The following is a 25829-nucleotide window of genomic DNA, read 5'->3' as shown; positions in this document are numbered from 1 at the left end:
GCGGGAATTCTGAGGGCAGGTGCAGTGAAAGTGGGCGGCATTTTCGAGGTAGATGGTGCAGCAAATCCGCAGCAAAACCCAAGGCTGATGGTCGCAGCAGAAATCTACAGCAAATCATGTAGCAGGTCCACAAAAACAGCTCCAAAGTGGATGTAGATCAGCAGCTCATGGAGAGACTAAGGTAGGAAGAAGGGCTGCCTTCGAAGAGGAAAGGGGGAGAGTAGCTTCTCTTTCTGGGTCTCCCTCACCTCAATCCCTTGGAAGAGCAAGGAGCAAGAGATAAAGGACTAGGAGACGGAAGGATGGCTCTGATACCACATGAAGGAACATGGTTGAGAAAAAGAGAGAGAGGGAGAGAGAAAGAGGGTAGGCTAGGAGAGAGAAGATAATACTCGAATGGAAACATAATGAAAGTCAAAGGAAATGGAAATGAGCAATAGACCAAAATGGAAAGATTCACATTGATAAAGCTTGATGTAGACTCCTTGATGTGTGTTGATGTGACACACAAGTACAATCATATATAGGATAGACACACACTAGAATACCAAAGTGTACACGTGGCACTCACACATAAGACTCTACTAGAACTCCTAGTAGAACACACTAAAACACACTCAACTTGACTTCATGTTCTAACAGTGCATGGATGCATTAGGCTTCCAGGTGTTAAAAAACAATGATCATCAACCTTTAGTACCTCACTCTTTAAAGCCTAGATAAATGAGCAACTGAATAAAAACGACAGTATAAAGAAAGGAGGACAACATTCAGCACAAGGCTAAGTGTGAATCCAGGCTTCTTACCTGTAAGCGCAAATGTACCACCCAACACTGCGCACAGGCGTGTTATGAAGTGTATAAAGTTTCTCCTTTCTTCTGTGATAGTAACAATAATAGGAGAGAGATCGTATAGGAAATAAACAGCTGCAACAAACCATATCAGAAAGAATCAAGCCTCAACTATATTGCCCAAAAAAGAATGATCACAACTTAATTTAAGATAGCACACAAACTAACCTGGCCAATTACGATCATTGTTCTTCAGTGGAGTGAAATATTCTGTCACAGAAAATTGATTGGTCTTCATTGTGATACCCTTAAGGTACCGATATTCAGTAGGCACAATCTGAAAATATTTTCGTTCTTTTAAGTGACACATTGGAACAACACATAGAGGTTGCCTTGCAAAGTGCTCCAAAAAGTGGAGTGGTCTAGGAAATGTCCAAAGCAGAGAAGAATCATCAAACCTTCCAGTTAAATATTTTTGTATTTTGTATACGGTAAAAGGACAATTGTTAATTTCCTAAATAAACATGAATGTCAGCACAAGTGAGGAAAGGACCTTGAGATAGTATTTAAAAGTGCCACTTTCATCATGAAGAATCCGCACAGTCCCATCCAAAGGGTTATGGATACCCGGGAATTTTGGACCAAAAGACAAATCATGAATAACATGGCTCACGTTCACCTGTTTTATACTTTGAAAAATCTGCTCCAAGCTTCAAAACATTGCATACAGATTGATTAGAATCAACTACTACCAAGTCGTTGGTGAAGGGATAAAATGTAGAAGGCTAGACTGGTAGTGTGCAGCATCCTATTGCATTATTAAAACTCAGCCATTAAGCACTTTCATATTACTCTTAATCGGTTTGTCCATTCTTGTCATATAAACATACCCATAAGGAAGGCATGTGGCTCTGTTAGGTAAAAATCATGATTACATTCACATTGCTCTATGCAATGATATTAGTGCAAAGTAAAAGTAATTCCATGGTAGCATCTTACATTTAAGCATCATTAAGCCTGAGAATGAAACCTTTTCAGTTTTCAAAACGTGAATTACAGCAAGGCATTTGTAGCCAGCATCTTCATTTTACCCCACATGAATCTAATTCCACCACCCCAACATTTTCAAAAGGGGAAGTGAAACAAAGCTACTCAGAGGCAGTCATTACACTTGAAACTCAACAGTTCTGCATCATGTTTGTCTACCATAAACTTTAGATGACAACAACCAAAGAAAGCATGCATACATCAACTGATACAAATCTTTCGCAAAACTTCTGGTTTTACAATTCAAGAAAAACACAACACAATAACATCTATCCATAAGGGCACTCTTTGGGCCAGTCCCTTGCAGAGCTTCCTGGCTCATTGCCTGAGAACCCTGGAGTTGCTGTGCAGAGATCCAATTATGGACCAGTCCCTTGCAGAGCTTCCTGGCTCATTGCCTATGAGAACCCTGGAGTTGCTGTGCAGAGATCCAATTATGGGGACTATACAACCAAAGCACCTACAATGTTCAAATGTTTTATAGGATCCCACATGTCCCTGCTCCCATATAGAGTATGGGGTGTAGAAAATATCGAGCCAAATGCCCACTAGGGAGGCCATCAAACTGTCCACCTATCAAGAGACTGCAGCTGACTCAAATGTTCCAATCTGTAATACTGCCTATTGTCTTCCATACAGCATCCTGAAGTGCCTAGGAAGGTCTTTGCATTGGTGTTGGAGATGCATAAGGTGATCTCAAGCCTGACCACAAAACCAATCCTCACCATGAAGGCCAGTGAACTACTTCCAGTCTCAAACTGGCAAGATCTACTTCCTCTTTGAAAGCCAAGCTATCATATCCGTGTGGTGGATCCCTCGAGAGTTGTGTTGGGATCCGAAACGCATGTATCCAAGTCTATTGGGCCTCATGGCCTCTCCAGTGGCAGTGCTGCATGGATTCCTGCGACCTAGCCAATTAGCAATGCCAGCTGCTGTCTCACTCAATTGTTCCCAACCAAGGGCTTATAGGTAGCATCAAGATCCACTCGGACTAGATTCGCTTGTGATGAGAGCATCCCGCTCAAACCTCATGAGATTCTTAAGATGACGACTTCCTTCTATCGACACATGTTCCAATCGGAGGAGTCCTTTCCACAGGTTCTTGCAGCCTGAGATTCAATCTGAGCACATACACAGGAGGATAGTGGCAGTAGTCTCATCAGTGGATCTTCTTAAGGCCCCTCTCAACGAGAACAGCTCACCATTGATGAGGAGCTTACACAGAGTTTGGCAGCATTTGTCTAGGAGACTCATCCAATCAAGCCATCAGAGTCGAGAGGAATTGGACTGTCAGCCCGTTTTCTGGCATCCAGAGGTTCGAGATCAAGAGGGCTACATGCTAGGACTGCAAACGCACATTGGTTGGGACAATGGCCCAGCTAGTTCTTTGGAGCATGGAGTCAGCTCCCCCGAGGTATGGAGGCACATGCGAAAGCCCTCTCTCACCTTAGAGGGGCGGGCACGAGGATGCTCAAGATAGACACCACCACCTCAGAGTCCTGGAGGGTGTCTACACAAAGGCAGTTCTCTAGGACAAGGGTGTCCCTAGGATCCTTTATATGCACCGAGCCCTTGGCACCTTTTTCCCTATGCATTATAGTGTGGGGTCAGGGGTTTTCTTCAGCAGCCAGAGTCAGTGGGAGACCCATAGTTGGATGGGGGCTTGGAGATGCTTGAGTAGCAGCGGATGAGAGTAGTGGGTTGGCAAGGTTTGGTCCATTGACCCAACACCAATCACTTTGGGCAAGACCATTCGCATTGGCGCTTTTGGTTGTGGGAGGCCCGCTCCCTTCGATAGAAACAGTGGGATTCGTGAGAGTAGTTGTAGCCTTCCAAAGTAGGGGACTTGGATAAGATTACAAATGTGTCCTCTACACTACACGCAGTGGTCACAGCCATCCGCTAGAGGCGACCCACTGGAACCCTTGATTCAAGGGCTATGCTCAAATTTTCTTCATATGGTGGAGGTAATTAAGTTGGCATGTGAAGGCATCATTCAAAATGCAATGCACAATACTCCACACTAACAGGTCTATTGACACTATCAAATGGAGGCTAGCTTTCTTAAAATCAAATTTGCCTAAGACAATTTCCTTCAATGTAGTGGAAGACACAGGAATGTATTACCAGAAGAAAAGAAGTACACAAAAGGGCTTCAAATCAGAAAGTTCTAGCAACTATGAAGAGCATCATCGGGACATGGTCACAAGTATTGAGGACATTCTAATATTATAGGTGATGTTGATGTTGACATTCAAGAGATTGCTTATGTTGAAAGTGACTCCCACATGCTCACTGGTATAGAACACTTGCCATGGGTGAAAATGAAAATATGGGATCACAAAGGAAAACAAATGAAGGGGTTGGTGCAATAAGTGATGCAATAATAGGATTGACAATATTAGTGATATTGGTCAATGTTTTAACTAGAGTGGAGGATACAACATTAAGTGTGATATTCTCACTTGAGTGGAGGATATAGATGGCATAACACCTAACTATGAAGGAGAAACAGTTCAACCACGCAAGTCAAAGGTCCTTGGTCAGTCCCACCTTCAAATGTGCCCAGATATGCACCAAAGGAGGAAGACATAGGGCAACAGCAAGGCAGAGAATCAGCCTTCCACTCCAGCCTTCAGAATCGGTTCCCAGATACTAGAGAAGGTGGACAAAGGTGTTTGCAGGGTGCAGTAGAGACACTAGCAGCAGCAGCAGACCCTAGCACTGTGAGGAGCTCAACTGGTGAGCAAATCACAGAGAAGGCTCCTCCCATAGCCCCTGAAGTCCTCAACAAAGGTGCATAGCAGAAGGAGAGAGCATCAGATTAGGAAAACATTGGTGTGGCCTCATATCCACCACTAGTAGGCAGCACCCTGCTGACCACATATCGTGGTTCACGAGTGCAATTTTGGGTCCTTTCTCGGAGTTTTTATTCAATCATTGGTTGTCATATCTTGCTGTCTATTCCACATTTGAGTGTCGTTGAGTATCTCATGTTGGAACTATCGGAGTCCTAGTGTGTGTGGTCCTAGAGTCCTAGGAGTGTCCTACAGTTGTGTGAGTGTGAAGAGTCTTGAGGCCACTTGTGCCACCTCAAGTGGTAGGTGTGATTCCTCCCCTAGATTATAGGATCTAGATTCTCTTGTGTGTGACCTCATCTATGAGGTGTCTGTGAAGGAAGATAAGGCTTGCCCAGCCTATAAATGAGGCTATGTACTTGCTATGATTACACAATCTATCAACATCAGTTCGTGCCTCAGCTCTTGTCTCTAACCTGTGATTGAGTGTCTCTCACCCTCTCCCCATTTTCAACAGTTGGTATCAGAGCCACCTTGAAGCTCCTGCTTGATGGCATTCCTCTTCGATTGAGCAGCTCTATGTTGTTCACCATCAGCCTCAAGAATGCCGAAGTCGCGGCAGTAATCCTACCCACGCTGATGCTACCTCTTTCCTGCTGACTCCTCTACCCCGCTACCTCTCTCCTCCACTGGGCCACTCTTCCGCCATCTCCACGTTGCTGTCCAGATGGCCGCTTCAGTTCTGCCCATTGCTGCTGCCGCCTCTCAGCTCTCCTCCTTCCGCCCCTGATCTACGCAATCTCCAGCAGCAGCATTCTGCCCCAATGACCTGCGACAGCTCCTGCGAAGGTGTCATTGCGATGATTTGGCGGCGTCTTGCATGTACCCACGACTGACGACCTTGTGAGAGCCGTGGCCATCGACTCGCACGTCAACGCAGCTCTTCTGGTTTGCAGTTCACGCTTCCTCAATCTACATCGAAGACCATCCTATGTTGCTTCCGTGCTGATCTGTGTTGCCCACACCTCAGCAAACAGTTCCGCCTTTGCTCAGCTTGACTGCCCGGTCCATTTCCTTGCTGTGAACTCGGAGTTATGCTGCACGTACGTCGCCTCTCTACGCAGCTTGTTTTCTGAGGCGCATATATTTCTGGAAGAGAATAACATCACGAGAATGGCTGATCGAACTTGAGCTTTCCATGAAGTATCTTGCTGCCAGGGAGTCGTCTTTCAGCTGCCACAACTCAATCACAGCTGCCCGTGTCAAAATCGCTGCCACATTTGGAGGGGATTCAGCCCGACCTTGAAGCCCATTTCTGAGCCCGAAGCCCTAAATTGCGCTTTTCAAGAATTTTGCCTCATTTTGGGTGAATTTGTTGGGGCTTTTATGGTCTGAAGCTTCCCTGGTATTGCTAGAACACTATGCTCTAGGAAATTTTGAAAAGCCCCAATTTTCTGCAAACCCTAATTTTGCAGTATCCCTAACCCAAAAATTTAGGGCTTTTCTGTCCTGTGTCTTCCTTTGGCATAATTGAAGCTTCTACTATGTAAAATTTGGGGCTTTTTTTGCAAAATTTGAGTAAACATTGTAAGGGATTTAGACACTGGCTGTAATAACAGCTAAGACCTTCCCACCAATGGATAGCATAAAAAACTCCTCGTTCATCGAGAAATTCTCAGGGAGCAATTTCCCAACTTGGCAGACGAAACTCCGGCTTCTTCTTATGCAAGAAGGCATATGGAATATCACCAATGGCAAGGTGCCAAAACCCCAAAGTGATGATGCTAGAATTAGTTGGTGGGAGAACCAAAATGATAAAGCAATGGCTATCATTGGCCTAGCTTTAGCTGACAACCTTATCCACCATGTGGATTTTGATAAGACTGCAAATGACGTTTGGGAAAATTTACTTCCTTTGAGTCTATCAAAGCATTCTTTCTCAAGAATAAGCCCAAGAAGAAAGGAAAACCTCTTAAATGTAATTACTGTCAGAAGCTTGGCCATCCAGAGGATCGTTGCTTCAAGAAGATGGCAAAGGTACAAGCCAAAGAACCTGCCAATCTGGTTGCGGAGCAGAGCGAGGACGAAGACGATGAAGCTACACCTTCTAGACCTGAGGAACAAACCTGCACTGCTGCTGTTTCTGGTCTATCCCTCCATGAGGTGATAGATGAAGAGTGGGCTTTCTAGAGTCATGTGTGTTAGGTACTCTGCCTTGGGTAGTCCCCCTAAAATGATGTAATAATTTGTCATTTTGTGTGCCTTGTCCTATAAAAGGCTCCACTTATTTCCATGTACCCAATTAGGAGACAGGGGGGTTGTTATGTCTTTCCTTTATCAGGCCTAGCCGAGTTCCAGGATGTTGGTGTACTCCCTAGACCTATGAGTTGGTCATGCATCCATGCTCAGATTTGAGTCTCTGATCACGTTAACACCTAAGCCATGAGAGTGCTTGGTTCAACCTCTGAATTATGCTCAGATGTTAGCCTCTGAGATTACCTGGGATGCACAGTCTAGATGATGTCATAGTTTCTCACCCTAGCTCCGAAGGGGGGTTTGTTGGAACTATCAGAGTCCTAGTGTGTGTGGTCCTAGAGTCCTAGGAGTGTCCTACAGTTGTGTGAGTGTGAAGAGTCTTGAGGCCACTTGTGCCACCTCATGTGGTAGGTGTGATTCCTCCCCTAGATTATAGGATCTAGATTCTCTTGTGTGTGACCTCATCTATGAGGTGTCTGTGTGGGAAGATGAGGCTTGCCCAGCCTATAAATGAGGCTATGTACTTGCTATGATTACACAATCTATCAACATCAGTTCATGCCTCAGCTCTTGTCTCTAACCTGTGATTGAGTGTCTCTCACCCTCTCCCCATTTTCAACATCTCAGGCGTGATCTAATGCACGATTCCATTTTTCGCTGCGAGTTCTAGCATGGTACCAAAGGCTAGGACGTGAGCTAGATGCATATGTTCAGATATTACTCCAATACAATCCCACCTAGATATTTAGATTTAATGGCGCATTTGCACGTTATGTGACATGCAGGAGGTCCAGATAGAGGAGCACTTCATTTTCAGGTGTCCTGTTTACTATGAGATCTGAGGGCATTTCTACTGCCTCTTCATAGATAGCTGTGGGATTTTGGCCCGATTCCTCTCCTGCCCAAACCAGCGATGTTTGGCAAGTTTCATTCATGAGGTACTCAGACACCGCAAGAGTATACTTCGAGCACGGAGACTTTTGCCTTGTACTTTGTCTCATAGGCCCGCGAGGCCTCCTGCAAACGTTAATACATCTCTGTGTGTGTGTGTGTGTGGGGGGGGGGGGGGGGGCGGCTGGCTTTGGCTAGTTTAGCATAGTACTCAGCAAGGACCCTAGCGCGCCCTTTGCTTCAGCCCTTTGTGACTTGTATGAGTTTCTTTCCATTTGTTGTACCACGAACGTTAATACATCTTTCTTCCTTTCTTTTTTCTCTCATCTTTCTCTCTCTCTCTCTCTCCTAGTAAAAATGTGCCATTTGTCTTATTTGCACCAAGTCGCACAAATTACAAGGAGAACGAGATAGATGAGCTGCCTACTGCATGCCCATGCACTCTATCAGGCATGGTGTGGCTGAGGATGCAAAAACATGACTCCTGTCTTGCCTAGATCTTAAACAAGTCCAGGATAGGCAATGCCCTGCTACATAACATGGTTCTATGAACCTTGTAGACTTGCTATAGATCCAAACCTTACATCCAACACCTACGCAAGTAGAGGAGCCACGAGCCTTTCTCAAGGTAACATCTTGTGCCTGAGCTAGAGCCAGTCCAAGATATAGTAATGAGGCTCTCTAACTGATGAAGGTAGACTAATGGCGCACACACTCTATTGACATGACTGCATATACATGAACTATTTTATTGATCACATCATTTTGTATCCCATAGAATGTATTTTGTCTGTAGAGAATCACACGCACGCACGCGTGCGCATCCACGCTCTCTTCTTTTTTTGTGTGAAATCCATTGAAGATTATATTACAATAAACAGTCCCAAAAGCAAGGCCGTCCAGTTACAAGCATCAAAAGATATTATTATATGACAAGAAAGCAAGATAATCTAAATCTTGCACACGTAGACAATCATGGACCGCGCACGCACGCGCACACACACACACACACATCTTTTTGTTAAAGCGTGCGCGAGCACACACACACATGCACACATAGACAAACATAATGATTGGGGACACCTTACGATGTGCACAACAATATTTTCTAACATATGTAATATGATAATTGAGAGAGACCTACCATTGTCTTAGGATTTTGACCTAGTTTTAAATCCAATATGAACCATCAAGCTACTAGTAGACTCTATACACATTCTATATGTCACCACACTATTTATACATGACATAAGAACAATTGGACGAGGGTTTACACCATACTTTTTAGAGCAAGATCGAAACAAAGTATCAAAGAATACATAGTAAGAGGGTTTGTTATACCTTATGTTATTATCATATGTCTATACATATATGAAATATGCTATCATTATGTTACTATGCACATAAATACATGTAATAGAAAGACACATTGCACATATGAATTAATAGATTTACGAATGTACCACAAATAGCAAGGACGATGTAGAAAATAGCATAACCCATGCGAGGGGAAGGGGGGAAGAGAGAGACCTGCTGAGCTACCAGAATACTCAAACCATGAATCGATAAATGAAAGTTTCCAGCTACCCTTTCCACATCCAAAACTCCAAAGACCTGTTGAAAAAAATGACCCAATCCTCTAAATAAACTTGCGGAGGTATGCAATTTTTATCAAGCCTAAGTTTATTGCATATAGTTGACGTTCAATGCTTATTACAGCACCAACAGCACTCCAATTGATGGAACTAAAGAGAAGCCTTACCCTACAACCTTCTTGATCCTGCATTGCTTGCTTGACTTCTTTTATTGTTTTCTCTGGGTCTTTGTTGAATGTATGTGAATGTGTGTGACCATTACCACCTTCCTTACGATGATGATCATCACTAGCTATTTTCCAAACACAAAAAATGTCATAATTCATCTCTCTCTCCCTCTCTCTCTCTCTCTCTCTCTCTCTTTCTCTCACACACACACACACAATGAGCTTGCAGTTGTACCACAAGTTCTTTTGCTCTCGAAGCCGAGGAGCTGAATGTGCTAAAAATACCATCAATAAGCTGGGCCAATACTTCGAGAGCGATGATACAAATGCTATAATTCCGATATTCTATCAAAACAAGAAGACCACGGCCATCTTGGATGGCGGAGTAGGTGTAAGCATCATCACAAAGTAGTGTTGGGAAAAATGGGGGAAATCTCGAAATGGAAAGCACCAATATGATTGTGAAATTACCCGATGATGCTACAGCCTCACGGATGATACGCAGCAAGCCATCTGTCCCTCATCAGATCATTCAGGCTGAGTTCGAGGCATCCCCACTGCAATTAAATGCGGAATTCCAAACTATCACTTACCTCTACCGCGCCCGTGTGTATGGCTCATGTACCACAGGGCGACGCAGGCTACCTTGGTTGGCACTAGCATCTTCTATAGCACTAGTAGCTCAGGGTGATTAGAGATGTTGGTACGCGTGCACATGCAGATGGTTTGAGAGATTGGGTTTTCATATACACAGGCTGCGTTTGTCCCCGTCCTGGGCAACGAATTCAACCCAATCATCCGGGAGGATCTCTTACAACTACACACATTCAGGACATGGCGTAGAGCTGCCTGTGAAGATCACCTTCTATCGGGACCACTGCTTGCACATTTCAGCAGAGGGTTTCATCATTCCAACAGGATACACCCAGACCCACCTACCACATTCATTAGTTCAAGACAGTTACGTGTATCATCGCACTGGCTTCATATCGAGAGTGGGGTGCATAGTTACGCATATCATCGCACTGGCTTCATATCGAGAGCAGGGGTGCATAGGGGATACCATTGCCCAATCTAATATGAGATTCGTGGACGATACCATTGCCTTTTCAAAGATGCATTCGAGGGCCTCTCCAAACTCCTCCTATACCCAAATCAGCAAAGATGTCTAGCAGTTTTTATTCAGGAGGCAATCCGACATAGAGACCGTCTCATCAGATCGAGGAGATAGGAGCATGGTACTGCGCCCAGCCCATCTCAAAGTACGATCACAAATTTATTCCAGGCAGAGCAGGTTGCTATCGGGTCCATTGTCAGTAGGAGAGGGAGAGACCCCGAGATTGAGACACGACACATCCACACAGATCACACTCACTGACATCTCCTCCATGTTCAGACCTGGGGTGCAGCCGACCAGGGTTACAGTGGCACTCGTCAGATGTCGAGTAGCAACCAGGAGGGCAAGACAAGTTACTCATCCAGATAGCAGACAACGATCCATTACGTGCTTCTTGCCAAAGACCCCAATCCATCGTTCGGTGCAGCTTGATGTTTTATATGCCTATTCTATTATATTGTATTGGATCAGACTGTGTCTCCACATGAGGAGGATGATTCCAAGATGGCTAAATATGATTTTGATGGACATGTGTTATGATATCATTGACTACCCTTACACGTGTCAAGGGTAGCCTCTGTAGGGCTATTCTAAAAGTCAAGACTAAGCAAATGAGCAAGTATCCTAGAATACCAAGCTCGGGGTGCTTGTTTCAATACACAGAGGGCTTTCTTTAACTGGCATACCTTGCTTTCAGAACCTGCAACCTCAAAGCCAAGAGGTTGCGTAACATAGAATTCCTCCTGCAAGTGCCCAGAAAAGCTGTTTTAATATCAAGCTAATGTACCTCCCAATGAAAATGCGCAACAAAGGCAATAACAATCCTAATAGTGGTGATCCTAGAAGTGGGGGAAAAAGTCCCCTCAAAGTCAATGCCTTGTTGTTGTGCATAGCCCTTGGCAACAAGATAGGCCCATCACCAGATGAGCCTAAGGCAGTACCAGATGTACCAAAGGCATTACCAGAATCAACAGGTCTAGTAGGTCTGACTTCAGTGCTTGAAACAATATTCCAAAGATTCTTTGCAACCAAAACATGTCCCATCATATAGGCCTCCATGGGATCATTCGTGCCATCGAGTTTGTCCTCAGCTCCAAGCATTCCAAACAAATCATCCTTACTGCCATCCATAGTGCAGAAATGCAAGGCAAAGGCAGGCACTGACTAACAATGCAAATGAGAGGAGTGCAATCTCCCAAAACCAAAAGGCAAAGTACTGCGCAAGCTTCAAAGCTTTCCACTGCAAATGTGTGGCTGTCACGAGGTGTACCTACTGCAAAAAGATTCCCAAAAGGCAACACGAGGCCTTTGAAAGCAACACGGGGCCTTTCCACAATGCAAATAAAGCAAAGAAAGGACTGTTGCTAGAAATGAAAAGAATCGATGCAATAAACCTTACCAAGCGATGCAGACCAGAATTACAGCAAAAAAATAGCTCCAAAACCAAGCACAGGTAGTCACTCTTGGAGGAAAGGTGAAATGGACAGCAAATGGCAATGAAGGGTGCCAAGAGAAGGCTGGAAAATCGAAGTACAGCAAGAGAATTTGCTCCCACAAGGAGGAGAACACCTCAAAATGAGTGCAGCATCAAGCAAAGGCGATAAGTTCGCAAACCGAGGGAAGGGAAAAGTAAATGAGAGCAAATGGACTAAAGGAGAGGTCCCCAAAGGACAGCAGCAAGCTCCAAACCCTAAATTCGGTGGCTATAGGCAGGACATGATGGAATCTAGACCATAATTTCCAGATTTAGCAAGCAGGCCCACTTTATTCCAGTACGGAAGAAAGTCACAGCAGGTCAGATGGCAAGATTATTTATGTCTCATATTTTCAAGCACCATGGGATGCCTCAACCTATTGTCAATGATCAAGACCCCCATATGACCAGCCTTTTTTGAAAAGGTTTGTTTGAGAACATGGGCACTACGCTGAATTTTTCATCTTCTTTCCACCCACAGACAGATGGACAGTCAGAAGAGGCAAACTCTATTGCCCTCGATCTTCTTAAATGCTATGTTTCAGAAGATCTTCGAAGCGGCAGATTTGTGGAAAGCTTAGATGCAGCCTATCAGAAGGTAAAAATAGCCCTCTAGAAAAGCCAAGAGAAGCATAAACGAGCAGCAAATAAGCACCGAAGTGTGTTGGTGTTTAAAGACAATGATTGGGTGTTGCTGCGTTTTCAAAAAGCAAGACTTAGGCGGATGAAAGGCAAGGATAAGGTGTACACCAAACTGAAAATGCGGTACTATGGACCTTTCCAAGTCTTGCAAAAGATAAATGTAGTTTTTACAGGCTGAAGCTACCACGCCATTGGACAATTCACAATGCCTTTTATGTGACTTTGTTGAAGCCTTTCCAAGAGATGTTCCGGAAGACGTGCTTGATGAGAAACAGCCTGAATTGGAGGAATTGGCTGAGATTTTGGTTCTGGAACAGATTCTGGCACACCGTGGAAGGAAAGTCAAAGGTAGAGTTTCCAGAAGGTATCTGGTTAAGTTTCAGAACTATTAGCACTGGATGTCAAGTGGATGGAGGAAGGTGAACTGGCAAATTCACCTAGGGTATTGCAGCTCTACCTAGAAGCATTGCAAACTATAGATAGATACCCAGTCACAGACGTTATGCCTGGTTGGTGCCAGAGGAACGGATTGGTCACAATTTGATGTCTTGAGGCTATTTGAGCATTTCAGGGGATTTGCATTGATGCCTTGTCACAGTCAGGTGACACAGTTGTTAAGTTATGCCTTAGTTTCGACACTGGCATTGGGGTACTAGTGGTGCACTGGAATTGGATGCAGGCAGAGGCCACGTGTTGGCTCTCGTAGAGGAAAAATGCAAGCAGAACAATATAAGGGTGCGGGTGCGTCCTTGTTGTAAAGCATTTTCCATTTTCAAAAGAATTAAATAAATACCGAAAGGGGCGCCAAGGCATTTGGGACCAGTGGGTGTCTCGTGTGATGTTTCATTGAGCAAGGGCATTCTAGCCTCCATCTAGTTATTCTCAATTTAGTGCTAAGTGTTTTTTCAGTGGCAATTAATTAATGAAAGTGATTGGGAATGATGCAATGTGGCTATAGAAGGTGTGAATGCTAAGATAGTTATGGTTTACTGCCCTTTACTTAACTGAAGGGTGGTTTCATTAATACATCTTGCTTTCGTACTCTATTTTTATGACTATCTAGCATTTAGCATCTAGCATGGGTGATGATGCTCATTTCAGTAGCTTCACCCTTTCAACTTATAGTCTCATAGACCCATCGGTCTTCCGAAGACTTTAATAATCTCTCTCTCTCTCTCTCTCTCTCTCTCTCTACCATTCTGATGCCTAGTGGGGGAGCATAGCCAGCCCAGTGTAGCACCTCAGGAGCAGGGTTGTGGAGCAGTCCATTCATTCCTTGTGCCTCCAGTTGCTGTGGTTGTTGAGCTGTCCGGTTGAGCTCTCGAGCAGCCTGTTTGTTCAAGGGTTTTCCCCTAGTTGTATCAGGGTTTTCTCCAAAGATCACTTACAGTTGTCTTGTGCCTTTCTCTCCTCATTGTGGTATGTGTGTGTGAGGCATGCTCTCTCTCTCTCTCTCTCTCTCTCTCTCTCTCTCTCTCTCTCTCTCGCTCGCTCGAAAGATGGCATTGATGGCAGAAAAGACACATATTGACAAGACCCTAAATGAAATCAAGAAGCAAGTGGGGCGTATGCAAGAAGAATGGCAGAAGGAGAAAGGGAAAAAGGACGAATGGGAAAAGGAGAAGGAGACATGGGAAGATGAGAAGGTCAACCTCAAGGATAAAATGCAGGCCATGGGGACACAATTATAGCAATTGAGGGATATGCATAGGATACCAGAAGGTACGTGCAAGGCAATGGAAGAGATGAGAGCCGAGAATGAGAAGCTTAAGGAGATGGCAGCGCTACAAACGACCATACAAGAGAAGCATGCTGAGTTCACACAGCAAATCACTAAAGGCAATGCAGATATATTAGAATGGAAGAATGTGGTTAAGAAGGGTGCAGCAGCCCCCCAAAAGAGATCATCTCTGAAGCTCTAGAGGAAGAGAAAAGGAGGAGCAGCAAGGCGTTGAATGTCCTCGTCAGAGGCCTAACAGTTGGAGAGACCCCTATGTCCGATGCCAAGACCTTGTTCAACAAAATGGAAGTCAATCTTACATGCGAGACAGCATGGAGGGTTGGTAAAGTTGAAGCTCCAACAAGACCACTTGTAATGAAACTACGAGCAGCTATGGACAGGTCCACCCTCATGAGCATGAGGGCAACCTTGAAAGGGACCAGAATATATTTGGATGACGATCTCACGCTGTTGCAGCAGGAGCATCCGAGAGGGGGATGGTGCAAGTTATGGCAGCAAGAGATGCAGGTAAATGGGCTGCCTACAGAGATGGAAAAGTGATTATCAAAGAGAAAGTTGAGAGGGAAGAAATGGACGGAAGAGAAGAGAGAGGCAGACAGCACATGACGGTGTCAGACCCAGGGGGTGAGTGCACATGTGGGACTGAAAATAGCAGTGTGGAACTGCAATGGCACCCTCTGGTTGGACCCAGGTGGTTTCTTCGAGACCTACACCGACAGGGACATCATTTTCTATACAAAGACACATGAGAACCCAGAGAGAGGGCTGCCAACGGTGATAGGATACATGTGGGAATCTGCCCATAGGAAGGAACTCAGATGGGACAGCGCAGTGCGAGGCTCTAGCGGTGTGGCTGTCCTTTTCAAGTCAGCCCTCAGACCACTCCTCTTGGTAATGAGGAAAGAGAAGCATGCACGACACATGTGGATTAGGTTTCAGCTACCAGACGCACCACCGCTTTTTAATGCGGTGTGCTACTTCCCTCCGGATACCTCATCTTATGCACGTGAGGTTGCCATAGAGGGGACCAGCCCGTATGCGAGTATACATGAGGATATCATAGAGTTTGCCAGGCAGGGTGACACTCTCCTCCTTGGTGACTTCAATGCACGCACAGGAGATAGTCAGGTGGGGCTACTTGACTTTGCATCCGACTCCCGCGTAGTACCAGAGTTAGATGCAGCCGAGCTTGGGATAGTGAGACACTCAACAGATGCTCCACAGGTGAAAGGTTATGGGCGACACCTACTTGCGATGGGAGTAGTACATGATCTAATCATATACAATGGTCTTCAGAGATGGTCATCATCCGGTGGACTCACTTGTTTCCCACATGGAGGAGGGACGAGCACATTGGATTACATGATGGGTCCCCTTGCCTTCACATCTCAGATTCACGACTTCGTAGTTACCCCCCCCCCCCTCTCGGAGCTAATCACTCTTACCTGACTTTCAGCATCTCCACCGCCAGGCCAGCCACAGAGAGAGCCTTTCATGTGCCCCCCGGACTCCTGTACACTTCGACCGGACCCTCAACCCGGTCTACGTAAGTCACCTAGCTCGAGAGCTCCCGACCCTACATGGGGATGAGATGGATCTTGCTCATATCTCAGCCACTTTGACTTCAGTGGTACACGAAGCTGCTGTCATATCTTTCCCCACGACTCAACCCACTCAGGCCCCGGATGGAAAGATGCCTCAGAATCCTTGGTACGATGATGAGTGCAAGGAGATGAGAGCCCACCTCACGCGCGAGCAAGCATTGGGACACCTGACCTCATCTGAGGCACATCGCATCTCACGTCGGTAGACACGACGTAAGAAGCAGACCTTTGTCACTCACAAGATTGATGAGATGGTAGGATCCTTTCGAGGGGGAGACCCGACTATCGGCTAGGGATTCCTATCAGAGGGGAAACGGCCCATCCCCATTACAGACCCAGAGGTTTGGCGCAGATATGCATGCTCCTTGTATAATATCCCAAGTCAGATGCCACCTGACATGTCTTCCATGCCCAGACCCACCACTTGCCACCTGTTCACACTACGCAGAATGTGAGAGATGCCCTCCTCCATCTGCATAACCGGAGAGCACCAGAACATAAGGGGCTACGTACAGAGCACTTCACACATGGACAGGAGGTTTTGGCCCCGATTCTAGCACAGTTGTTCAACCATGCAGTATGCCATGGTTTTCCGCCTACCTGGAGCACTACCACCATTGTACCCATACATAAGACGGGGGGACCCCATGGATACTGGGAACTATTGCACTCTCATGATTGGCCACACTCTCGCCAAGATCTACGGAGAGGGTGATTAGTAGCTAGACAGAGGGGCATGGATAGTGGGCCCTTGGGTAGGTAGGTTTCCGGAGAAAGCACTCCACACTGAACCATATTTTTACCCTAAGAGCCATCATCGAGGAGGCGAAGTCGAGACGCCAGAAGGACTACACTTGCTCCGCTGACTTTCGAAAGGCCTTTGACACTGTACTACGAGAGCCCTGAATTTCGAAAGGCCTTTGACACTGTACTACGCTCTCGCTTGATCAAGCAATTATAGGAGCTACATCTCCCAGAGGTCATGATCTAGGGAGTGATGAGCTTATATGAGTCCATCAGAGGACAGGTCCGGGCTCCAAGAGGCATATCAGACTAGGTTGAGAGCACCATAAGGGTGAAGCAAGGCTGCCTCCTCTCACCGACTCTCTTCGCGCTATATGTTGATGAGATCACATCCTTTGTTGCTCGCCTAGGAGGAGGGCTACTTACTGGCCGACTTGATGATAGAGATACTATTATATGCAGATGACATAGTCCTCATTTCGTCCTCAGCTAAGGGGTTGCAGAGACACCTGGAGGCCTTGGAGGTGTTCTGTAGAGAGAGGGACCTCACAATTAACCTTGGGAAGACCAAGGTTATGATCTTCAACACATCCCGAGCAGTGCTTCATCAACATAGTTTCACTTACTGAGGGGAGCCCGTGGAGATTGTGCAGGCCTACACATACCTAGGGGCAGTATTCGCACGGCCAGTCTTCACGATGACCTCATGCACGGGAAGGGTGCCCTGGCCCGACTAGAGAGGCAATGCTTCTAGGGGCACTACCACGATCCGCCGACGAAGAGATGGCACTCTCATGAGGCCGATTGCTATGTATGCAGCACCTTTCTAGGGAAGCGACCTTTCAGCCACTCACTGGAAGGGATTCGAGAGGCTACAAGTGACCATGGGATCTAGGATGATTCGGAGTAAACCTGCAGTCCCACATCAGATCATACAGGCAGAGTTCACCATGACACCTCTCTAGGTGGACGCCCTCTTCCAGACAGTGACCTTCCTACAGAGAGTCTGGGCCCTACCTCAGTGGAGACTACCAAGACTGGCACTGGAATCATCCCGACAACTGGCAGAGAGAGGCTTTGATACAGCATGGTATGTACGTGTGTCCACATGGTTCGACAGCCACGGTATACAAATGGACAAGCTCCCTCCTTTTCAGTACAGCATGGATGCACCACCAGAGCTCATTCCACATGACGAGATCAACCGTATTATCCGGTTAGATCTCCTCCAGCTCCACACATCTTGAGCTTCGGGGGGTGACAAGGAGTTCCCCACCAAGACCAAGTTCTATCGCGACTATTTTCTGAGGATATCAGAACATGGTCTCATCATCAGGCCCCAGTACCTCGAGCATCAGAGAGTCTCGCACGCCTTGCGGATCGCCATCACGTAGATGAAGTATCGTCCCACCAGTTGAGGATTGAGGCAGGGAGAGCGGCCAGCATACCCAGAGAGCAACGGATCTGCAAACTATGCACGATGGGAGAGATCGAGACAGAGGAGCATTTCCTATGTGTCTGTCCAGCCTATTATGAGATCCGAGGACGATATCACTACCTCTTTCACGAGGGGCTCGGCCTCGGATCACTCACACGACTGATACATTTCACCGACCAGGTTTGCATAGGGCTCTATTTGATCGAGATGCGAACACTCTGAGATTTCCTTGTACGACAGACTAGAGATCAGCCACAACTGATACCTCAGGACACCGGGCCTGACCGAGCGCAGACACGAGTCATTGATTTATATGCATCAGAGCCAACACCAAACGAGACCGAGGGAGGAGCTCGAGGAGTCGAGAGCACTATGGATCGGCAGTGAGCCCCACCGCCAAGGTGTGGATGGACGAGAGACACGGAGACCACACGTGACACATAGGGCGACTAGAGCACGCACCATTGAGGTCCAACCTATCTCAGCTCTCCTCAAAGGGGACCACCAACGACGAGGTATCACTCTCGACATAGCCCATCGGATTCAGAGATCCAAGAGACCATGCCCCCCCCCACCACGGGAGACAGCCCAACAGACGCGGATACGTGAGCTCTTCGCATCACACTAGAGTGCCATCAGAGAGCCAGGTTATATAGAGACAGCACGTGTACTAGGAGCTCTGGCCCTGGGAAGTACTTGACTGATTACTCTTTTTCCCACTACTTTGTACTAGCTTTTTGCATTTGCATTTTAGCACTTAGCACTCTGCAAGGGCCTTAGTGAGCCCTTTGCTTCAGCCCACAATGGCTTGTATGAGTTACATATTTTTTGTACTTTGTCTCATAGACCCGTGAGGTCTTCTGAAGACGTTAATACATCTCTCTCTCTCTCTCTCTCTCTCTCTCTCTCTCTCTCTCGCGCCACCCTCAACCACCGCCCCCACTGTTAGAATTATTGCTATAATTTAGCACACTGTTAGAATTATTGCTATAATTTAGCAGTGACCAATGTAATGTAATAAGTAGGTTAGGGGCACTTTTCCCTCACTTAGAGGCTTTTTCCCCTAACCACAGTTAGTTCACTAACCATAACTATGGTTAGTGAAGTGATAAGGTTTTGTCACTTAGACAAAACCCATCACTGCATTCAGTTGTAACACTCTCATCTAATTGCAACTACATTTTCAGCTCTCTCTCTCTCCTGCTTCTTGTTCTCACCTTTGCTCTCTCTCCCATTCTCACATTTGGTATCAGAGAATTGTCTCATACACATATGGAAGAGGGTGACTCCATGTCACTGCACCTCACAAAGCTACAGGATTTACGAGAGCAGTTGTTGAACATTGATGAGATCATTCCTGATTCAGAGATGATTACCAATAGTCTGAATTCTCTTCCTGAGTCTTATCTCAGCTTTCATACCTCGCTGACTTTGTCGTTGAGGGGGGGTGCAAATCCTCTCACTTTTCACGAGTTGATAGGACTTCTGTTGCAAGAAGAGCAAACCAAGAAAAACATGGCTTCATGAGCAGGTGAACATGCCATGCTCTCAAAATTCAAGCCTAAAGTAAAGGGACAGGCAAAGACTTCAGCAAATCAGCCTTCCAGTGGTTCAGGACAGCCTTCTCAAAAGGCTAAGGGTGATGCAGGTAAGCCCAAGAAGAAGGGAATATGTCATTACTGCAAAAAGCCAGGTCACTACATTGGAGAATGCAAGAAAAGGCTTGCAAAAGAAAAGAAAAACAGCTCCGGTATGGCTGTCTCAGATTCAGCTCCTCATGCATCTGACAATGAGCAAGCTACAGCCAACTTTGTGGAGCACGACTATGCCTTCTTGTCTTGCATTTCAGACTCTCAGTTGGCTGCTCGAGATAGTACAACCACTTGTAATGATGACACTTATGCCTTTCTGACATGCAGTTATGATTCTTCCAAGGATGCATCAACTTTTAGTGTCAATGAGACACATAATACATGGTATTTTGACAGCGGTGCCTCAAAGCATATCACTTCCAGGAAGTGTCTCTTCACATCTCTGCATCCACCACCTATTGGTAAAAAGGTCACATGTGCCAACAACTCCTCCTATTCAGTCCGTGGTACAGGAGAAGTTGAACTTACAGCCATTGATGGCTCAACATTCAGAATTTCTGATGTCTTGTATGTGCCTGGTATCACGAAAAATCTACTTTCACTGTCCACTCTTAAAAGAGCTGGATTTCAGGTCATTTTTTTAGATGACAAGTGTGCAGTCCATGATAGAGAGCATGACTATGCCTTGAGATTGTCTGGCACTTTGTTGCGTGGTCTTTTTCAGCTTGACATGTATGAGAAAATACCAGCACATGCTCTTGCAGTTTCCACTCCTACTGCGGCTATGCAGAATGCGGAGTTATGGCGCGCGAGATATGGACACATGCATTATGGCAGCTAGTGATGTCTGTGGTCCCATGAGGACTCCATCATTGGGTGGTCATCTTTACTTTGTCACTTTTATAGATGACTACTCCAACTACACTTGGGTTTATGGGCTGAAACGCAAATCAGAAGTGTTTATGGTCTTCAAACACTTTTTGCAGCCATGGTTGAGAATGAATCCGGACTCAAGTTACAGACATTACGCACAGATAGAGGAGGGGAGTACTTGTCTGCAGATTTTGATGCTTTTTTGAAAGACAAGGGCATTGTACATCAGCTTACAGTGAGGCTAACTCCTCAGCAAAATGGGAAAACTGAGAGAAAAAATCGTACTCTTATGGAGATGGATAGATGTATGTTGAAAAGCAAAAAATTGCCTCACAAATTTTGGCTTGAAGGTCTCATGTGTGCCAATTATGTTTTAAATGGGGCACCCACAAAAGCTTTGAAGACCAAGACTCCCTATGAAGTTTGGCAAGGGAGAAAGCCTTCTGTGGATCATTTCCATGTCTTTGGATGCCTTGCTTATGCTCATGTACCTGTTGAGTTTCGGCATAAGTTGTCTGATAAGGCAATCAAATGCATTTTTGTTGGGTACAGTGCAGAAAGCAAGGGGTACCGTCTCTACAATCCTGTCACACGCAAGATCATTGTCAGTAGAGATGTAATATTTTCAGAAAATTCAGCTCACACTCAAGCTGAATTTGATGTGCCTTCTTCTTCCGGTGATGTCTTTGAGGGGTTACTACCCATTGCCTTGGGTTCCCCTGCTGATATATCTGATGAAAATCAGAATTTTCAGATACCTCCACATGCTCCTATTCAGCCACAGGTTGTCATACCACCTCCACAAGCCGTGGAACAGGTTGTTCAGCAAGAAGTTGCAGATATACATGCAGCAAAAACAGTCCCAAATTGGCTGTTACAGACTCTCAGGGAGAGTAAACTTGATGCTCCATTACCTGGCAGAACTCAGAGTGCAGTAAGGCATGGGGGAGGTGCTCTTTCAGTTGAATCAGCTTATGCAGGTACTCTTCTTGATGAGGAGGAACCTGAGACATTTGAAGAGGCACAGGATAATGTGCATTGGATGAATGCCATGCACGATGAGTTGCAGTCCATTAAGAAAAATCAGACATGCGAAGTTGTCGATTTGCCACCAGGTAAACATGCCATAGGTACACGGTGGGTTTTCAAAGTTAAAAAAAAGCCAGATGGCACCATTGACAGGTACAAGGCAAGGCTGGTCGCAAAAGGATATGCTCAGAAAAAGGGCATAGACTATGAGGAGACTTTTGCTCCTACATCCAAAATGACAACCATCCGGTCAGTCATAGCAATGGCTGCAAATTTTCAGTGGAATGTTCATCAGTTGGACATAAAAACAGCCTTCCTTAATGGAGACTTGTTGGAAGAGGTTTATGTTGTTTGTTGGAAGAGGTTTATGTCAAACAACCTCCAGGCTTTGAAATTTCAGGTAATGCACTTCATGTATGCAAGCTGAATAAAGCTTTGTATGGGCTGAAACAGGCCCCACGTGCATGGTATGCAAAGATTCATGCCTTTCTGACCAGCAAGGGGCTGCACAACAGTCCAACTGAAAGCACCCTCTACATCAAGAAGGATGGGGGGGATATTTTAGTCATCATTCTTTATGTAGATGACTTACTGCTCACAGGGTCAAATGAAGATAATATTGCAGATTTTAAAGCTGAATTGCAGACCACTTTTGACATGTCAGATTTGGGACTACTACACTTTTATTTGGGGATCCAGTGCACTCAAGAGCAAAGTGGCATCGGTATGTCTCAATCCAAGTATGTGCAAAAACTCTTGGACAGATTCAACATGCAGGATTGTAAGCCCATAGCTACTCCCATGGAGCTGGGGCTGAAGCTTACAATGCATGAAGCAGGTGAATCATTGTCACACTCTACAGCCAGGCTGTTGGATGCCTCATTTATCTCTACAATACACGACCTGATATTCAGTTTGCAGTTTCTCAGGTGAGCAGATATATGCACAGCCCAAAGACTATGGATTCGCACGCTGTAAAACGCATCTTCCGTTATTTGCAAGGTACCAAGTCTTTTGGCTTGATGTTTCCCAGGGGGGGTGACTTGCAGATGCATGCCTACAGTGACTCAGATTGGGCTGGAGATTATGACACTAGGCAGTCCACAAGTGGCAATTGTTTCTTTTTGGGCAAAGCATGTATTTCTTGGTTGAGCAAAAAACATTCTACAGTGGCTACCTCTTCATGTGAAGCCGAGTACAGGGCAGCTTTCACAGCGACAGTTGAATGTGTTTGGCTGCGTCGTTTATTTGCTGATCTTCATCTTTCATTGGAGGGTCCTTCTCCAATTCTCACTGATAGTCAAAGTGCTATTGCAGTGGCAAAGAATCCTGTGTTTCATGCTCGCACGAAGCGCATTGAGGTTCACTATCACTACGTCACAGAGAAGTTGCATGCAGGAGAGATCAGCATGATCTATGTGTCAACACATGACAATGTTGCAGACATTTTCACCAAAGCACTTCCACGTGAAAAGTTTGAGGCATTTCGCAGTGCCCTGAACTTATCTCCTTTTGGTGATTGATCATTTCCTTGTACATGACATTGGCACTGAAGGGGGGTGTTAGAATTATTGCTATAATTTAGCAGTGACCAATGTAATGTAATAAGTAGGTTAGGGGCACTTTTCCCTCACTTAGAGGTTTTTCCCCCTAACCACAGTTAGTTCACTAACTATGGTTAGTGAAGTGATAAGGTTTTGTCACTTAGACAAAACCCATCACTCCATTCAGTTGTAACACTCTCATCTAATTGCAACTACGTTTTCAGCTCTCTCTCTCTCTCTCCTGCTTCTTGTTCTCACCTTTGCTCTCTCCCATTCTCACACCCACCACCTTCCAGACACCCCCCGCCTCCTTCCACCCACCCCCCGCCAGCCCTTCAGGCACCCCCGCGAGCCCCCCAGCCCTTCAGCCCCCCGCCAGCCTTGCCTCTGTCGTGGCCCCTGCCCTGTCTCTGTCGCAGCCCTGGCCTTGCCAGGTTGCACTACCCCCAGCTGTGACTGCGCCATCTAACACAAGTCCTAGGGCTAGTTCCATCTGCTCCGCCTCCAATGGACCTGCATTAGGGTCCCCGTAACCTGCAACAGGGCCAAGGGTCCCTCTGTGCGCTCTATGGGCACCCCCAACAGCACCAGGGCCGCCAGACAACAAGGCGACCTGCAAAAGATTCCCCCGCAATAGGTACTAGGGCTCTCAGGCTCCTCCACGATCTGTGGCAAGGCTCAAGGCCCTCGAAACACCAGCACACTGCGCCAAGGGGCTCCTGGCCCCCTCGTGGGCTGCTATCTCTGTCCAAACACCCCCAACTGCCCTTGGACTGCTCAAGGGTTGCCATGGACAGCCCCCTAAGGTGTGGACAAACACACAGGACCATACAGAAGGAACTGCAAAATAAAGAACAGAATCATCATGACGACGAGGAGCTATGTAAAAGTTCTTGAAAGTGCAATGACAGTCTACATGGCTGGCTCACCACCCAAGAATGCTTCCGAGGTCTTGACTCACCTCAGTAAAATTTCTATGGCTTTGATTGAGAAAGTAGATAGCCTCGAGACCACCACTGTGGCACTGATGGCAGAAAAAGCACACATTGACAAAACATTGAATGAAAGCAAGAAACAAGGAGGACGTATGCAATAGGAATGGAGGAAGGAGAAAAGTAAGAAAGATGAATGGGAGAAGGAGAAAGAAACACGGGAAGCTGAAAAGACCAGCCTCAATGACAAAATGCAAGCCATGGGGACCGAATTACAGGAGCTGAGGGACATGCAAGGGACATCGGAAGGGACGTGCAAGGCAATGGAAGAGCTGAAATCTGAGAATGAGAAGCTCAAGAAGGAGATGGCAGCCTTACAAACGACCATACAAGGGAAGCATGCTAAGTTCACACAGCAAATCACTAAAGGGAATGCAGATATGCTAGAATCGAAGAATGTGGTTGAGAAGGGTGCAGCAGCCCCCAAGAAAGAGATCATCTCTGAAGCTCTCGAGGAACAGAAAAGAAGGAAGTCAGCGGCTTAACAGTTGGAGACACCCCCATGTCAGATGCCAAGATTTTGTTTACCAAAATGGGATTCAACCTCACATGCGAGACAGCATGGAGGGTTGGTAAAGTTAAGGCCCCAACAAGACCCCTTGTAATGAAACATTGCACAGCTGTGGACAGGTCTACCCTCATGAGCATGAGGGCAACCTTGAAGGGGCCCAGAATATACTTGGATGATGACCTCACAATGCTGCAGCAGGACCATTGGAGAGAGGGAATGGTTCGGGTTATGGCAGCAAGAGACGCAGGTAAATGGGCTGCCTACAAGGATAGAAAAGTGATTATCAGAGAGAGAGCAGACAGGAGAGAAAGGGAAGGAAGAGAAGAAGGAGAAATAGACACCACATGACGGTGTCAAACCTAGGAGAAGAGAGCACAAGGAGGATTAAAAATGGCAGTTTAGAACTGCAATGGCACCCTCTAGTCTGCCCCAGGAGGTTTCCTGGAGACATACACTAACAGGTACATAGTTTTCTATACCGAGACACAGGAGAGTCCAGAGAGAGGGCTGCCCCATGATAGGATACACATGGGAGTCTGCCCATAGGAGACAACTGAGGAGGGATAGTGGAGTACAAGGCTCTGAGGGTGTGGCTATCCTCGTCAAATCAGCTCTCAGGTCACTCCTTTCAGTGGTTAGGAAAGAGGAACATGCACTGCACATGTGGATTAGAGTTCAGCTACCAGAGGCCCGACCGATCTTCATTGCAGTGTGCTACTTTCCTCCAAATACATCATCCTACGCACGTGAGGTTGCTAGAGAGGGAACAACCCATATGAGAGTATACATGATGATATCACAGAGTTCTCTAGATAGGATGACACCCTCCTCCTTGGTGACTTCAATGGCACGCACAAGGGACAACCAGCTGGGACTACTTGACTTTGAATCTGATTCCCTCATAGTACCAGAGTTAGATGCAGCTGAGCTCGGGATAGTGAGACACTCAGCAGATGCTCCACACGTGACAGGGTATGAGCGGC

General features: G+C 46.1%; 1 protein-coding gene across 2 annotated transcripts in view; it reads right to left on the bottom strand.

Moving 5' to 3' along the window:
* Nucleotides 1-25829, bottom strand: part of LOC147900239 (Endoplasmic reticulum vesicle transporter protein) — a 126356-nt gene that overhangs the window by 12973 nt on the left and 87554 nt on the right. For both annotated transcript variants that reach the window (XM_087376702.1, XM_087376701.1), the window contains exons 8-12: nt 9546-9670; nt 9314-9397; nt 1345-1491; nt 1020-1128; nt 807-926 (exon numbers count right to left, since the gene is read on the bottom strand). In XM_087376702.1, the coding sequence (XP_087232828.1) occupies nt 807-926; nt 1020-1128; nt 1345-1491; nt 9314-9397; nt 9546-9670 (585 nt within the window). The remainder of the gene's footprint in view (nt 1-806; nt 927-1019; nt 1129-1344; nt 1492-9313; nt 9398-9545; nt 9671-25829) is intronic.

The sequence above is a fragment of the Dipteris shenzhenensis genome, chromosome 7 (assembly GCF_047967505.1).
Source record: "Dipteris shenzhenensis isolate YYH24624 ecotype China chromosome 7, Dip_SZ_1.0, whole genome shotgun sequence".
In the NCBI taxonomy this organism is placed as follows: Eukaryota; Viridiplantae; Streptophyta; class Polypodiopsida; order Gleicheniales; family Dipteridaceae; genus Dipteris; species Dipteris shenzhenensis.
Note: the sequence above shows the minus strand (reverse complement) of the source record. Positions and strands in the feature narration are given on the sequence as shown.